General features: G+C 44.2%; 1 protein-coding gene across 4 annotated transcripts in view; it reads right to left on the bottom strand.

Annotated features, from left to right (window-relative positions):
- mcu (mitochondrial calcium uniporter) overlaps positions 1-16,906 on the bottom strand; it is a 48,844-nt gene that overhangs the window by 9,706 nt on the left and 22,232 nt on the right. For 2 of the 4 annotated variants that reach the window (XM_083696349.1, XM_083696351.1), the window contains exons 2-4: positions 16,041-16,154; positions 1,902-1,965; positions 328-498 (exon numbers count right to left, since the gene is read on the bottom strand). In XM_083696349.1, the coding sequence (XP_083552475.1) occupies positions 328-498; positions 1,902-1,965; positions 16,041-16,154 (349 nt within the window). The remainder of the gene's footprint in view (positions 1-327; positions 499-1,901; positions 1,966-16,040; positions 16,155-16,906) is intronic. The other 2 variants (XM_083696350.1, XM_083696352.1) reach the window with 1 other exon arrangement.

The raw sequence follows: 16,906 nt of genomic DNA, 5'->3' as shown, positions 1-16,906 counted from the left end.
CAAGAATAATGAGCACATAGTGTAGTTTGGGGGAGCAGATCATTTCATTATCACTGCAGTTGTATTACCACCAGTTACAAAGTACAGTACTACAGAGAGCTTAACATTGGGCATTGAAAATGGATGAATACCTGAGAGTAAGTGTGAGGAAGTGTGTCTCCATAACTGGTAGGTAGATAGGCTGTGTGTGTGTGTGTGTGTGTGTGTGTGTGTGTGTGTGTGTGTGTGTGTGTGGTGTGTGGTGTGTGTGTGTGTGTGTGTGTGTGTGTGTGTGTGTGTGTGTGTGTGTGTGTGTGTGTGTGTGTGTGTGTGTGTGTTCCTCTGTACCTGTGGAGTAGATGGCTACCCGGTCGATGCCCCGGTCCTCTTCTTGGAGCTGTTGCAGGAACACTCCCACACAGTCACTGAGCGGCTTGAGGGTAAATTGGCAGCGTTCTCGCCGGGAGGGCAAACTGACCGAGATCACTGGCAGTCCGTTCTGATACATCACAGTCACCTCTGAGGGAGATGGACAAACCAACAGGACTTCAAGCACACAGCAGGGGGCAGTATAGCAGCAGCATTAGTGGGAATTAATCTCTAAAACTCTGGCAACTGATGAGGGACGACAATTCATCCTGCGGCAACCTCACATCCTTCTCACACACTCACGTCAACACACATAGCCTAAACGCACACATGCACTCACTGAGAAATAACCCTGTTTTAGCCTAACTGAGCATGGCTACACATAATGCCCCTCATTTTAACAGACATCCATGTTTTGTGACAAACACACACATAACAACAAGAATTTTGCATAACAATAACAGGGATATACTGAAGCCCAACAACAACAATATATTCTCTTTCTCTAGAAATATACATTGACCACTATTTACTGCAACATCATATGCTATCCATACTACTCAACCCACCAAACAAGACTCGATTTGAAGAGATGGTTTTGCTGGTACAAAGCCAAACTCTTCTGAGTGAGAACAGCTTGATAGCATGAGATCCATATATGTTTAATGGTGCTTCATGTGGGGACGAGAGTTGATGCCATGTTCATTGCTGATATTGTGATATCTACAGTGAACACCATCCCTGCTGCGTTCCATACACACTGTACTGAGTTTCATCCTCAACACTGCAGTTAATCTGCCAACTCTTCCAGAGACCACAGGTGTATGAGGGCTAGCGAGAAGATACCATCTTTAATCTGGAGTTTCACTGAGAACATATCTACCCCTCAAGGTGCTAAACCCCCATCTCCTCACAACCCAGACTCACACATACTGTACACTTCCATTTCACTTCCTCCATCCCCTACCCTACTCATGGTTCTCCTTTGTCCAATTTGTCACCTTGCCCCAAGCTACAGTACTCCCATACCCATTTCCTTTGTCCTACCCAATCCCATCATGGACTCTGAGCCCCTGATGCTTGGCTGCCTGAGTCTCTATGCCTCTCATGCTGCTATCATAGCATTGCTATTAAAACCCACTTCAGAACAAATCTACACACTCTGCAATGCTGCTGAGCTCTCAGCCTCTCTCTCTCTGTCTCCCTCCTCCCCCTCCCTGCTTTCTCTCTCCATTTCAAACCGCCTATCTCAGAACAGATGCCAGCCTCAAACTCCCTCTAAATTAATGACTGCTGGCTGTTCACTCCAAACGAGCGTCCCAACTAATCAATGCAGAGTTCTTCTCCAGTGCTGAACTACTTTGTCTCTCCAGAACAGAGCCGTGTCTGGGCCTGACGGGGGAATCCCACTTTTCTTCAACCCAAACAATTGAATCCACCTACTGACTCAACTATACTCAGACTAATCCTCAAACTACATTACCCAGGATGCATTCTGTGCCAGGGGGTAGATAGGGCTGCATACGGACAAAGGAGCTCAGAAACACACTTACCTTCTGGAGCTGCAGAGGAACACAGCAGTCTCTGGCCCTGCCACAAGGGGGCTCCCCTCCAACCCTGGAAACATGGGGGGGGGGGGGTTAGTTAATCAGTTAACTATTAGGCTATATTGGCTGTGTTTGAAATGAGAAGACAATTCCTTGACAACTTCACTTGGTATACCAATATGTAACAACATTACGGTGCTTACAGTGTACAATAGACCTACCAGTATGTGTTTCCAAAAAAGTACTGTGGGTTGGTGTCTCCCTTTGGTACATTTTCAACAACTTCCCCTGGGCAAAACGGAGCCACACCCTGAACACGCAAACACAGAGCTGACCTGCCCTGTCAAGGAAAACCTGTATAACTGTGCTAAGCATGTACACACACGCACACGCACGCACACGCACACGCACGCACACACACACGCACGCACACACACACACACACACAAGCCTACAGCCTATGCTGTACAGGACTTTGAATATTAATGAGGGAAATAGCATGCTGAATGCCAGAGTAATAGTTTTGGCTATAGCAATTGTTCCAGAGACAGGCAACACCAGTTTCCTGTCAGAGAGGAGAGAGAGATTCAAAGAGAGTGGCTGGGGAAGAGAACCTCTCATTCTCACTCCCTCCCTTTGACTGTTTTTAGCAGTGCAATGTAGATGTAAAATGAAGAGTGCCCATATGGTCTCCACATGTTTTGAATTAGGAGAGAATGCGTCACGTTTTCTGTTGTGCAGAGACCGAGCCTTTTATGGCTTTATTCTAGAATACACACACACAGCGAGAGAGAGAGAGAGAGAGAAAGAGAGACGTAGACGGAGACAGAGACAGAGACAGAGACAGAGACAGATACAGATACAGAGACAGAGACAAAGACAAAGACAGAGTGTTTGGGGGTCATAGGATGCTATCATTCATTGGATGGTTGGTGTTCCAGTAGGTAGCCCACAGTCCCATCCAGTCCAGCCTGGGAAGGGAAGGGAACAGGCCCTCAGCTGGGCGTGTCCCCACAGTAGTCAGCAGTCACACTGTACCCAGCCTTAAATAGACATCCCTGTGTATAGTACACCCACCCAGAGCCTACACTCTCCCATCCTGGGCCTGCTCCAGCCTTTAAATAGGCCTTACTCTACTACTCTCAACACGCAAATACCTCACCTTAGCAACCTGAATATGATACTGTACACCCAGGCTCCAATCCTACAGATCTCAGCCTTTAGCTTACAGTATACACCCACTAACACTACAGCATATAAAGAGCTGAACACACAGAGGCTCTCTCCCACCCAATGACACACCCACACACCCACGATCAAATAATAGCTAAGCAGAAATACACTCTTAGTGTCATAGTGTTTTACTTCCTCTTACATCACTCTCTCACACAACTGTTCTCCCTCTATACTCACACATGAACAAAGAGAGCTCTCTGCCTTTCTCTCTCTCATGAACAAAGAGAGCTCTCTGTCTCACTCTCTCGCAGCAGCTGTGATATAGGGTAACTGGATCCTCTCAGAGGATAGCAGGTGTGTATGTTAGTGCAGGCTGTCATTGTGACCCGTCTGGCACAGCTCTGTCCTGGGGTAGGAACACTAAACTAAAAAGAAGCTTGCTTAAAGGGACACTTCACCGATTTTTGACCTAAAAAAAAAGCTAGGTATTGCTAGTTTGAGGATTTTACCCTGAGTGACTTATTTGGGCATATTTGGGGGTAATCACATGGTTTTGAAAACTACAAGGAGCTTTGGGAAGGAGTGAGCTTACCAGTCTGAATCAGCTACAGCCTGGTTTGTTGATATCCATAAGCACCACGCTACCCCATAATATCTATCGACATTCTAGGATTTCATTATTCAAACATATTACTTCCTGGTCCGATAAAAGGCTATTTTCTCACTTATTTAAGCACATTTTGTTATATTTCCTGGCTATTTAGACAACAAAGACCACTTAAACTTGCTATTGAGTCCTGGTGACTGTCATCTGTGAAATGAACAGAACAGAACCCCTGCATAGAGAGCCAGCAAATGCCCAACCTCAGAGAACCTGGACCAAAGCTAGGCTAACTGTGGACTGAATCAGAGCCAAACATAGCCCATCCCAAACCTCTTTGGCCCAGTATCATGGATACTGCTCATGCCTGCCTCTTGTGATGTCAACACAAACAGTGGAAGTACAGGAGACATCTCATTGTTTCCACTGAGTAGCTGAACAGGGCCCTATGACGCAGGCTGGGACTTGGGGAATAAATTGGCCCATCACTGCATATGGCATCTGCACAGTGACAACACAGTGGGCAAAGTTGTGCAGCCACCCATCAAATAACTCGTAATCGTGACAGTGTGTGCAGTGGGCCAATGTGGCGCAGCTCTGGAGGCAGGCTCCAGGTAAGCAAACAGTCAGTCAATCAACATCTTCTGCCAATCAGAGAATGCTGCTGCCAATCAATCTGCCTCATCTGTCCACCCAAAACACGATAAGTCAAACAGCCCAGCCTGCCCAGTTAGACTGTTCAGAACTGCATTTTGAATGTTAATACACTAACACACTTAGTTACACACTCACTTGGTGACAAGTATTTAGGCTGGGGTGGTAGGGAGGGACAGGTTGGGGGCAGATTCAGCAGATTTAGCTGTTGGTGCTGATGTGTTGACAGTGGATCTCAGATGAGTGGTGACATTAATTAGTGATGATAGTCTACTTTAAGACTGTTCTCTGCAATGGGCTGAGTGTACTCTCTCTCTCTCTCTCTCACTGTGCCTATGTACAGGAGGAGACAGATACAGAGACAGGCAGGCAGGGAGCAGAGAGCCAGGAGAGCCAAGTACCTGCAATGCAACACTCTCACTTCCACACCCTACTATGGCTATTCTGGACAGACACACTGGACGTGTGTGTGTGTGTGTGTGTGTGTGTGTGTGTGTGTGTGTGTTTGGTTTGTGACAGCACACAGTTACCTCGCTATCAGTGTAATAAGTACAACTCGAACACTAAATAGCTGCTGATCAAATTCTGCGTTGAGAGGCATTCTGGCTGGGCTGTAATAACTGTGCAGCTAGAGGAACCCAGCAAAGACCATTCATTAACTTCAGCAGCTAAAGGAGTTCCAATGAATACCCACAATATCACTGCTTACACTGGCCAAGGCTCTGCTGGGATTAATGACAACCACTACAGGCTACAAATGGCTGCCTCTATTTGTAAAACAGTGTGTGTGTGTGTGTGTGTGTGTGTGTGTGTGTGTGTGTGTGTGTGTTTGTGTGTTTGTGTGTGTGTGTGTGTGTGTGTGTATGCGCAAATTTGAGAGAGGAGACGACTGTGTTGAGAGTCTGTATGGTATATTGTAGCAGTGCATGTGGAATATGTGTATGCAGTGTGTGTTTGTGTGTGTGTGTGTGTGCGTGTAAGTGGGCCACAGGCTGTAGCAGAGCAGCTCAGAAGCCCCTCTCTCCCCCAGCACACAGCCACTGAAATACTGCCTGAAATATTAAAGAGCATGGCATTCAATAGCACAGCAACCTTGGAATCATTGTTAGAGAGAGAGTACTTTAACTATTTGCACATTGATAAAACACTGACCATCATCCATAATATAACATTTTAAATGCCAAAATGCTTACATTGTTTTATGTTTAGTTACTATTCTTTTGATACTTGTGTGTAGTGTTTACTGGTAGATTTTTATTGGTTATTTCATTTTTGTTTATTTGTCATTTCATTTCCTTTGGCAATGTAAACTGTTGTTTCCCATGCTAATAAAGCCCCAGAGAGAGAAAGAGAGAGAAAGAAAGAGAGAGAGAGAGAGAGAGAGAGAGGGAGGGAGGGAGGAAGTGGAGGAAGAGGAATGGCAAGAATGGACGGCAGCAGGGGAGGGATGGAGACTGTAGTAAAACAGCATGAGTCGTGAGGGTGTGTGTCTGGCCCTGTGCGCATGTGTAAGCTACTCTGCAGCAGACGGATTCCTCCTGCTCCTGTACTGAAAACGTGCCTGGGCTGGCTGAACTGTAGGTATGTGAGAGGGTGTGTGTGTGTGTGTGTGCGTGCATGCGTGCGTGCGTGTGTGCGTAACTGTGTCTGTGGAGGAGTCTTGGCTAGAGAGAAAGAGAGAGGGGAGGGGAGAGGAGAGAATAGGGAGACTGGGAGAACTGCTGATCACTGCAGTAAAGGAATCCCTGGTCTAGAAAGGGGGGTTACCCCTTGCTCTCATTCATTCTAGCCCTCCCACACACCCTCCCCCTCACACTCACCCTCCCCTTCTTCCCTCTTGATGTTTCCCTGTTTGATCGGCTCCAGTCCTTTCTCCTCTGCACTGCGCTGAAACTTCCTCTGCATATCATAACTGTGTGTGTGTCCACTATATTACACTCTTGCACTAAAGCAACACAGATACATACACAGCAACAGACACACGTACACACACACACATAGCAATGCATACACTTACACAGCAACACAAATACATTTACACAGCAACACACACACACTTACACACCAGCACACACTAAAACATCCACAACCTCCCAGAAATACAAACACACAAAAATACAATATAAATACTTGTTCCTAAATGCTTTGTGTCAGGGATGGTTATGAATGCCTTTGTGCAAGGGAACACACAGTTTTACAAATCCATTCATGAATCACCCTGAGGCTCCACTTCATTATCCACACACACACACACACACACACACACACACACAGTAGTTTAGGCGGAGCCTCTTCTCTGAACACTTCCTCCTCATCCTCAAACACACAGAGGGGAGAGAGAGGAACGGGGCATGGCAAAGCAAAGAAAGGTGTGTGTTTGTAAGGAGAGAAGGTGATGTCAGGCACATAATTCCCATTTCACAATGTTCTTCTGGGGGTGTGGACAACCCCTGCCATTAATCTACATAATGACCACATCCATCTCTTAGGTAATGTGTCTGAACCCTGGCTATGGGCCTAGTAGATCTGATAAGGTAGGGATGCACGCACACGCACACGCACACGCACACGCACACGCACACGCACACGCACACGCACACACACACACACACACACACACACACACACACACACACACACACACACACACACACACACACACACACCCTACTCTCCTATTTTATACATGCATTCCTTCCAGAGTTTTATTGGAATAAATCATTACATAAGAGAGATTTAAAATCGAGAGACCATCACCATAGTGATCCATTAGGGTCAGGAGCAGGTGAACACCTCCATCATCCTGGTATGAGAGATCCCCTGGGGAGGACGGTGCATGGTCAAAGTACGGTCAGGGTACCGAGAGGACGGCACATGGTCAAGGTACGGTCAGGGAGAGGTCAGTGTATTGAGAGGATGGCACATGGTCAAGGTACAGTCAGGGAGAGGTCAGGGTATTGAGAGGGAGAGTCTACACACAGGATCAATACAAAGCCAGTGTGGACTGGGCTGTGCTAGGCTCTCTCCTATCTACACAGCTGAACTGCTCTCCTGTTGTGCAGTGAATCTCTGTGCTGTGTGACCTCTCTATTTGTCATTTTACCACATCAGCAAAGACAGACTCATATACAGAGAAGAAATATTGCATTTCTATCTCCTGTGGTCCTATCTCAGTAAAAATCTCTTAACACCTGATGTAATATGCAGTCGCTGTCTTATACCACAGTATGAACAATGGCCTCAAATGGCAAAGCATTAGCATAAGACGATAATCAAGACAATGCAGCTCTAATTAACAATTCAACGACATCAAAAACAGTGTGAGATACACCAAGCAATCAATAGTTCCCTCTTAAAGGTCCAGTATGTAACATTCAATCTTAATCTAAATGCTTCCTAATAGTTGTAATGACTATGTTTAATTGGTAGCAATCATGTTATGAGATGAGAGAGAAATTAGAAATATTTCATTTATGAACGCTGTTTTGGTCAGAAAAAAAAAAAAGGGTTCTAAAATGGAGTGTCCTACCCAACACTCGTTTTGCATATAAATATGTTGTTACTGCCAGGGGTGTTCTAGAGGATTCACCGATTTTCGCCTCTGGTGGCTGCCTCTTCAAATTGTGTGCGCACGCAAAAACATAACAGCTAATGTCCGACACTGCAAGTCCATTTCGGGGGGGTTATATTATTATTAGGGAGGATGTTTTTGTTTGGAACTTCAAACTGAATTTCGCCATGATGACCAGAGGTGTAACATTTCCGACAAACGTACTCCTTTAACCTGCAATCCATTTTCAATACAATTGGTTCAGACCACAGGCATGGTGCTTTGATCAATGAATGCCTGCTCACAACTTAATTACTTAACTTAATCCATAGGATCATCAGATGGATTCCTTTAGACTGAAGCACACATCTGTCACCCTGGGTTTCACCCTCCAGCCACTTCAAACAGGCAGGTTCAGGTCAGCTATGTAGAGTGGGCCAGAGAGACCCCTTCATTTGGCCCAATAACATAGAAATCTGATACATTATTGATGGCTCTGAGATGAGACACACTGCAGCTCATAGGAGTGAGAACAGGCTACAGTGAGAGAGGGACACCAACCACAACATATGGTGTGAAATACATTTCACAGCTTCCTCTGACTAATGTGGAAATATAAAGGCTTACTTTTGTAAGCTGAGTTGTGTTGAAAGCTATGATTGCTTGATGTGTGTGTGTGTGTGTACTGCTTAGTGCCTGTGCTTATGTGTGGTCAGTCTGGCTACACAGTGGGATACTCTCTGATTGCGCATAGACAGATGGTGGTAGCCACTGGTGCCAATGTTAATTTTTGTGCAGATCACGCAACATAACCCCATTACTCATGTGAGTAAATTAGGGAACTCTTTCCATCCACGTGCTATTTTCCTCATTCACTCTCCTCCTCTTCCCTCCATCTAATTTCTTCATTTTCTCCAGCTTCATTGTTGTCTCTGACAGTAATCCTTAACCTCAACAGGTATAGACTATAGGTAATTGGAACACGCACACAGTCATGTACAGAAGCACACGCACACGTGGGCACACATGCACACACAGACACACACACACACACATGCACACACAGACACACACACACACATGCACACACAGACACACACACACATGCACACACAGACACACACACACAGATCCTTAGAGCCCTGTTCAAACTGAGGTTAGACGCCCTTAGCAGTTCCTGAGCTGCTGCACATTACACATATCACAGGCCAATCAGCACTGCTTCAGCACCATTTATCTCTCTGCCACTCTCCCTTACTCCCTCCATCTCTCCCTTTGCCCATCTCTCCCTTGCCCTCTCTCTCTTTGACCTTATCCCTCTCCCCCTGCCCCTATCCCTTTCCCCCCCTCTCTTTGCCCCTATTCCTCTCTCTGGCCCTCTCACTTTTCTCTCTCTTTGCTCCTTTTTCCCTCTCTCTCTCTGTCACTCTCATTTGCTCTCTGCTTTCTTTTTAGTTTGGGAGACAAGAGTGAGTGGCATCTTGTCAGTACTCAATGACAGTACAGTCCATCTCTACAGTAAGCTGTCTGTTTTCTGGTATGAAGGCAGAGAGGAAAGAGTAGAGCTTTTACTCAGATTTAGTTTTTCTTTTATCTTGTAACACGAATATTTAGTTGAAATTGAGATATGGTGTCACTTAGAAGATTGATTTCTTTTTGAGCACTGGGGTAGGACCTAGTACATTGTCATTAGTATATCAGTAGTATATCATGGTATAACAGTCAGTCAATCATTGTACTACATTACTACATTCTGGGAGATTATGTGTCAAAGCACCTTTAACCTTCATGCTCAGGCACACACATACACACCGAGAAGAGCCGGTGTGTGTTAGAGCCGCAGTATTGAGTGCTGCAGAGATAATTGGAGATGCTGCAGTGAGTGACGGAGTGATTGGACAGCCTCAGTTAGCAAACACACATCCACACCAGCTTCTGACTTAGTTGGGTGTGCCATAAAACATAACAGAATTAGGCTAAATTATGCATTTTAGAACATAAGTAAGGCGAAATAGATTCATCCCCTGAGGCCCATAAAACACATTTATAATTACAGCAAAATATTCATTATTATCTGAATCATTACTATCTGAAAATCTAAGTTTGCCTTGAAGATAATCCTCAGGAGTGAAGAGAGAATATCTTATGAGTGTGTAGAAGAAAGAAGAAATAGGTCTACAGGCCTACTACAATAAACTAGAAATAGGCCTAGTACAATAAACTAGAAATAGGTCTAGTACAATAAACTAGAAATAGGTCTAGTACAATAAACTAGAAATAGGCCTAGTACAATAAACTAGAAATAGGCCTAGTACAATAAACTAGAAATAGGCCTAGTGCGACAACCGACTGTATATTTCAACATGACCACACGATGAAAGAGAGCCTCCAAGTGCTGAGACTGGTCAGGGGATGTGAGGACATTCAGGGCAAGGCGGGGTATTTCACAGGCTGTCCAGTGCTTCAGCTGCAGTGATTTATGCCTATGAAGGCTCCTTTTGAGACATGGCCTCTGTGACGTCACTGCTGCAGCCCTCTGGCCCCGAGTCTCCTCCACAGTGTCCAGAGCCCCTGCACTGACCAAGCCAGGGGTCAGGCATGGACAGCAGGTGCAGGGCAGTCCTTCAAATGAAAAGCCTGGAGAGCCTGGAGAGCAATCTCAACTCCCAGCATTCTACACCAGCTCCATTATAGCCATGTTCACATCCTCTGACTGTACAATATTTCAGGCAGAGAGAAATGGCTAGGCTGGCTGAGTCTGTGGGTCATGCCTGTCTGTAAGGACTGGACCAAAGGCAGAGCAGGTCACTAATGAATGGCACACTAAATCAGGCTGGACTGGACAAGCATATGGTCTAAAAGTGGAGTCTGTACCATAGAAGCGAAATGAAAACACATCACATAGCCCGCTCTCTCTCCTAAAGAATACATTATTTATCTTTAAAATGATAATGTCTTATCCCTCGCCACATCTGTCCAGCACAAGGTACTTTCTGAACAAAAAAAGTTATGGTAAGATACAGAGAATAGAAAATAAAAAAAAAACATGAAAATAACTAGAAAAAAAGGATCCACAATAATTTGTTCTTCCAGCCTGTTCAAAACAGAATGGGGTCTAAGAATCCCAGTTGGTCGAATCAATGACATCACTGTAAACACAATAACAACACTGACTGTCACAACACTTTGAAACAGGGGATTAGGTTTTATTATTATTATTTATTTATTATTATATATTTGGATTTGGATTTGATTTCAGTCTCCTCAAGGACCTCTCTTTCCTTCGCCATCTTTCCCTCGCCCTCTCTCCTGCTCTCTCTCTAGTCTAGTGTAAATGAGACTGGGTCAGGAAGCGGCACCATGTTCCCCCACAGAGAGCAGCCCCAGGGCCACCAGAGCAGGGCCTCTAGGGGCTGCTAGGGGTCACAGGCCTGGGGAGAGGTTGACTCGCTTGAGTCTCACCACTGTCTGGGACCACAGCCCCCTCCTGTGCCCCCCTGTCAAACCAGGGCAGAGCAATACCACACTTCCACAGTCTGATCAATGGGCAACTTCACTATGGCTGTTTAGACAGGCATCTTATGTCTGTGCCCTCATTGTCCTTCCTTGATCAAGGTTATGTCCTACCCCAGTCAATTCTCCCAAAACTCACACACTGTTAAGTCTTCACATAATCATATCTTACAGGCAAATATACAGTATCTATCATCACTACTGTATATTTACGATAATGATGAAAGCTAAAATGTACAATAGAGGACCAATATGCTAAAATGGTAGACATTCTCTGCAAGTAGATGTGTCATGCTGAGAAAAGCTTTTCTCAGGGACGCAGGGAGGGGGTAGGGCATTAATCTCCTAAAAGGGATCCTCTGGGGCTGGGGCTAGAGTTGAGGGAGTTGAGAGAGGAGATACTGGGACCCAACAACAATGATCTCATGAGGCAAGGAGAGGAGATATAATTTAATAAAAAGAAGAGTGATTGTTGAGAAGAGAGATGAGCCCGTTGGTATACAGTGCCTTCGGAAAGTATTCAGACCCCTTCACTTTTTCCACATTTTGTTGTGTTATAGACTCAATTTAAAATGAATTAAATTAAAAGAATTTGCCATCAATCCACACACAATACCCCAGAATGACAACGCGAAAACTTTCGATTTCAGTACATTTATTAAAATTGAAATACAGAAATACCTTGTGTACATAAGTATTCAGACCCTTTGCTATGACACTCTTAAAATTAGCTAAAATGCAAAAATGTCATCAACAAATCACTCAATAAGTTGAATTGAGTCCATCTTAATCCAAGGATAATTGTTAATGTAATTTTGTTCATCTAATCTACACCGTGTGTAATTGACTCCTATGCAAATCAGACACCCTATAAAAACAAAGATATTAATTCCAAAATTATGAATACTGAATACTTAGAGGTATTCTGTGTTTCAATTTTAATAAATTTACTGAAATTTCTAAAAACCTGTTTTCGCTTTGTCATTCTGGGGTATTGTGTGTGGATTGATTCTTTTAATTTAATCCATTTTAAATTGAGTCTATAACACAACAAAATGTGGAAAAAGTTAAAGTGTCTGAATACTTTCCGAAGGCACTGTAGTTTCCATCAGTTGGGATTATTTTGGAAACCATCACTGAAAAAGATAGGACAGTAGTCATTAGACTTGCTACAATGTCAAAACTTAGCCTTAACAAATCACGTCTTCCTAACTTTTTACCCATAACCCTGTCCAGTTTATAGTATATACGGCTAAAAATAATTCAAGGCTTTATATGGGTTGTGGAAAGGAAATTTAGTTGGACAAGTCTGAAACGAAATCACTTTTGACCCTGAACGACTCTGAATGCAGGCAAATAGTGGGATGAGTTATGTGTTTGGAAGAGCTCCCTCACATACTGTAATTTATGGTCAATCAGACCAAATGGAAGCCATGGCACATGGTTTTGCTGAGTATAAGCCATAAAAGAGAGAGGCAGTGGAAGGTAGAGCAACTATCCCTGTCAGATAAACTGTAGGAGAGATAATTTTAACTCCCGGCCAGTACCCAGCAGAAACAAGAGCTACGTACAGTAACAAGCTCAAAGTGCCTCTCAATTCTGCCCTGCCCCAAAGCCCTACGGATTACAGTCGCACCATCTTCTCTTCTTATCTGTCACCAGGAGAAACACAACTTCATTTTGGGCCTTCACTGCTTCTCATTTTCCTCCATTTTCTGCTCACGCCACTGGGCTCCTGCCTCAACACTCGTCTTTTCTCCTACTGCCACCTCTCGTCCATCTCTCTTGTCCCTCTGGCTATGGAATCCTACAATACAATGTACTGGACTGGACAAGAAGTCCTGACATTGGTTCCCTTTCAGGAACTGATGGTGTTTCCTCATCTCTATATTTGGGCAAATGAGAAGTTTGGATTTCCCTACTGTATCTGTATGCTATTTTTTGGGTCATGCCCCTTACATTCTAATCTTCTCTCTAAGAGCTGAGGGATGAGACTTGTCTAAGCTGAAGCTCCATGTTAATAGCACTCTGTGGCTGCTGCCATGACCTGTCAGCCCAGGAGAGGAGCCGCACCCAGGGGTGATGGATGCCAGGGGAGCGGGCAGCGGGCGCTACCGACTAGCATTGCAGCAATGCAGGAGATAGGGGGAGCAAGAGGGAGGACAGAGAGAGAGAGAGAGAGAGAGAGAGAGAGAGCATTACAGTATGAGTATGGGTTGTGATTGAGATAAGGACAGCAGTGCAGAAAAGGTAAAGAATGCCACCATGTCTTTCCATCTACTGAGTCTCAATAGCACTGAGAATGAAATTGAACTGGCAATAAGAATGAGATGTGATTAACAAACCTACAGCATCTGGTCATGGCAGGCTTTTGGTTATTTGCAGATATATATGGGGTTTTGTGCTGTTGTACAGAAGAAAGGGCGGGCGAGAGAGAGAGAGAGAGAGAGAGAGAGAGAAAATAGGATGAAAGGAACCCAAAAGGAAATGTATGCACGCATGCGCACATCAGATTCTAGTGGAATCTCTCCTCTGCTGTGCTATGTAGTCTGAGTGAGGGCCCTAGCCCAGTTTATTCACATCTACCCTGTGCTCCCCTCTGTACAAACAGCCCTCTATGAAGGCCAGAAAGTAGAGTATCACTCAGGGAGAGGGGAAACCCTTCCTGTTGTTTTAGTCAGTGTTATACAACCAAGTCCCCAGATTTATGAGCACATTTCCTGTGCTCATATTTCCCACCATCTCCCAGTGCATAACATTTGAGCTCACAGATACAGTGCCTTCAGTAAGTATTCACCCTGTGGACTTTTGCCAAATTTTCTTGTGTTACAACCAGACTTTAAAACAGATTTAATAGATTTTTTCTTCACTGTATTTTTAATTAGATTAATTCGATTTTTTCGTCACTGATCTACACTAAATACCCCATATTGTCAAAGTACATTTTTAGAAATGTTTACAAATTAATGAAAAATGAAAAGCTGAAATGTTTTGAGTAAATAGGTATACACCCCCTTTGCTATGACACTCCTAAAAACACTCCTCAAATGCAAAAGCAGAAGTCACTCAATAAGTTGAATTGAGTCCAAGGATAATAGCTTATGAGTGCATGATAATAGCTCATGTGATTTCTGAATGTATATCTTTGTTTTCATAGGGTGTCTGATTTGCATAGGAATCAATTACACTGTGGATTAGGCTGTCACGACCAACTCAGCAAATTTCATATTTTTCTCTTGATCCTGACAACCCCCCCCCGCCCAGTCCCTGCTGGTGACGAACATAATCATAACATGAAATAGCTACCACTATTCTTCACACAATGGGATTCATTTTAAATTAATTTATAAACATTTCTACAAAAGAGGGTTAGGATGGTAACACAACAAAATGTGGAAATAGTCCAGGGGAATAAATACTTACTGAAGGCACTGTAGGTCATATGTAAACACAGGCCTAGGGAAGCCTCCTCCTCTCATTCCACACTGTAGGTCATATGTAAACACAGGCCGAGGGAAGCCTCCTCCTCTCATTCCACACTGGCCACAGCCACTTCCACACAAACATAATGTACCATCACTAGGCATACCTCCCATTTCCATTTAATTCAGCCTAATCTCTCTCTCTCTCTCTCACACACACACACACACACACACACACACACACACACACACACACACACACACACACACACACACACACACACACACACACACACACACACACACACACACACACACACACCTCTGACTTAGTTGGGTGTGCCATAAAACATCATAACAGAATGATGCTAAATTATGCATTTTAGAACACACTAGCTAATGCACTGCTGTCCACAGCAGAGGGTTTGCAAGCACTCAAGGAACAAATATCCTGTTCTCATCATAGCATTTTCATTCCATGGCAGCTTGTTGGAAGGGTGAGCGCTTCTCCTGGTGAAAAATATACACACTTAACCTTGAGCTGATCTTTTTAACATAATCCATCCACTTTACTGGATTCAAGCAGGTATTCTTCACAAGAATGCCAAGTACAGTACAAAGAGCAGAGCAGTCCTTGGGCCTACAGCTAACCAAAGCCTCACTGGACAACTAGCCGACATCTGATTCAGATAATATTCACTTTGAGAGAAACTGAAGAAAAGGACTGTCAATGTAGAAGTAGAAGACCATTAGGCCACTTTTTATTCTAGGACTTTTGGACATATTCACTTAGTTAGACACCTTGGGACAAGAACACAACTCCCTTATGAATACATAGGCACAGACACATACAAGTAGAATACAGAACATACAGTATTCAACTCTCCTTCACTCACACTCTCTGTGTGACTAAGGCAATCCAAGAAGACCCCTTGATCCCATGCCCCCATCCACCCACACACACAATCATACTTGCAGGACTAATACATACAGGAGTTTGATTGGAGGCTTATGAGCCTAGAAATCGATGATGTCTACAAAGAGATATCCTAGCACTCCATTCCACCATAATCCACTGAAATTTTGATAGGAGTTCTCACACGTGTAAACAAAACAAAACACACACAGGCACGCACACGCTTTTCACACACACACACGCTTTTCACACACACACACACACACACACACACACACACACACACACACACTTTTCACACACACACACAAACCTGGGTTGACAGGGAGGTGGCCGTCTGGGTGAAGAGTGCGGCACGGGCTGCTGACCGTAGGCCATGTGCTCTCCTGACAGTCTGGTGGGCGAGGGGAGAAGACACGACCTCCTGCTAGGGACAGAGAGAGACAGCTATGAGCATAGTGTATGCACCTGGCTAGCACACCATTATGCACTGGGCTAGACTATTCCCTATAGTATGTAACAATTCAATTTACTAGACTTTATGTCACCTTTTCTACACAGGGAGTCAGAGACCACCTAGATACACTGAGTTTCGCTGAGATGAGATCTCTAAATATGTGATGAGCTTGCTTTATACATTTCTGAGAAGAGCTTTATAAAACCATGTGCTATTTGAATGAGCTGACCACCATTTTCCATTTCAAATCTACTGTGTAGTCAAAGTTGTGTGTATAAAAACAGAATAACTTCCTGTGTAAACTAGGGAGGGGGGCGAGGCTCCACTACTGTGCCTGTCACTCAGTGATGAGTCCTTGAGCCTGCAGCTGTTGCCCAACCTGGCCAGAATTAACATCGTTAGATCCACTATCTATTAATTATCCTCAAACTCACCTAATATCACACAAGTGAGAGAGTGAGTGAGTGGGTGGATGAGAATAGGTTGAGGATAGGGATGCCTGAAATGCTTTCATCTTCAAAATTAATGTAAGCCCTTCTTACCAGATGAGACACGGGCATACATGAGTCAGGATGAGGAGAGGGGGTATAGAGAGATTAGAGGTGAACTTCAGATCACCCAACAGTGAATGAGAGTGTAGAAGTGCCCTGTGTAAGTAGTAATCAAATGTTTTCTTCCTTTGGCTCTACACTCCAAAAGTTTGGATTTGAAATCAAACAATT

Source organism: Argentina silus, assembly GCF_951799395.1.
Source record: "Argentina silus genome assembly, chromosome: X".
Classification (NCBI taxonomy): domain Eukaryota; kingdom Metazoa; phylum Chordata; class Actinopteri; order Argentiniformes; family Argentinidae; genus Argentina; species Argentina silus.
Note: the sequence above shows the minus strand (reverse complement) of the source record. Positions and strands in the feature narration are given on the sequence as shown.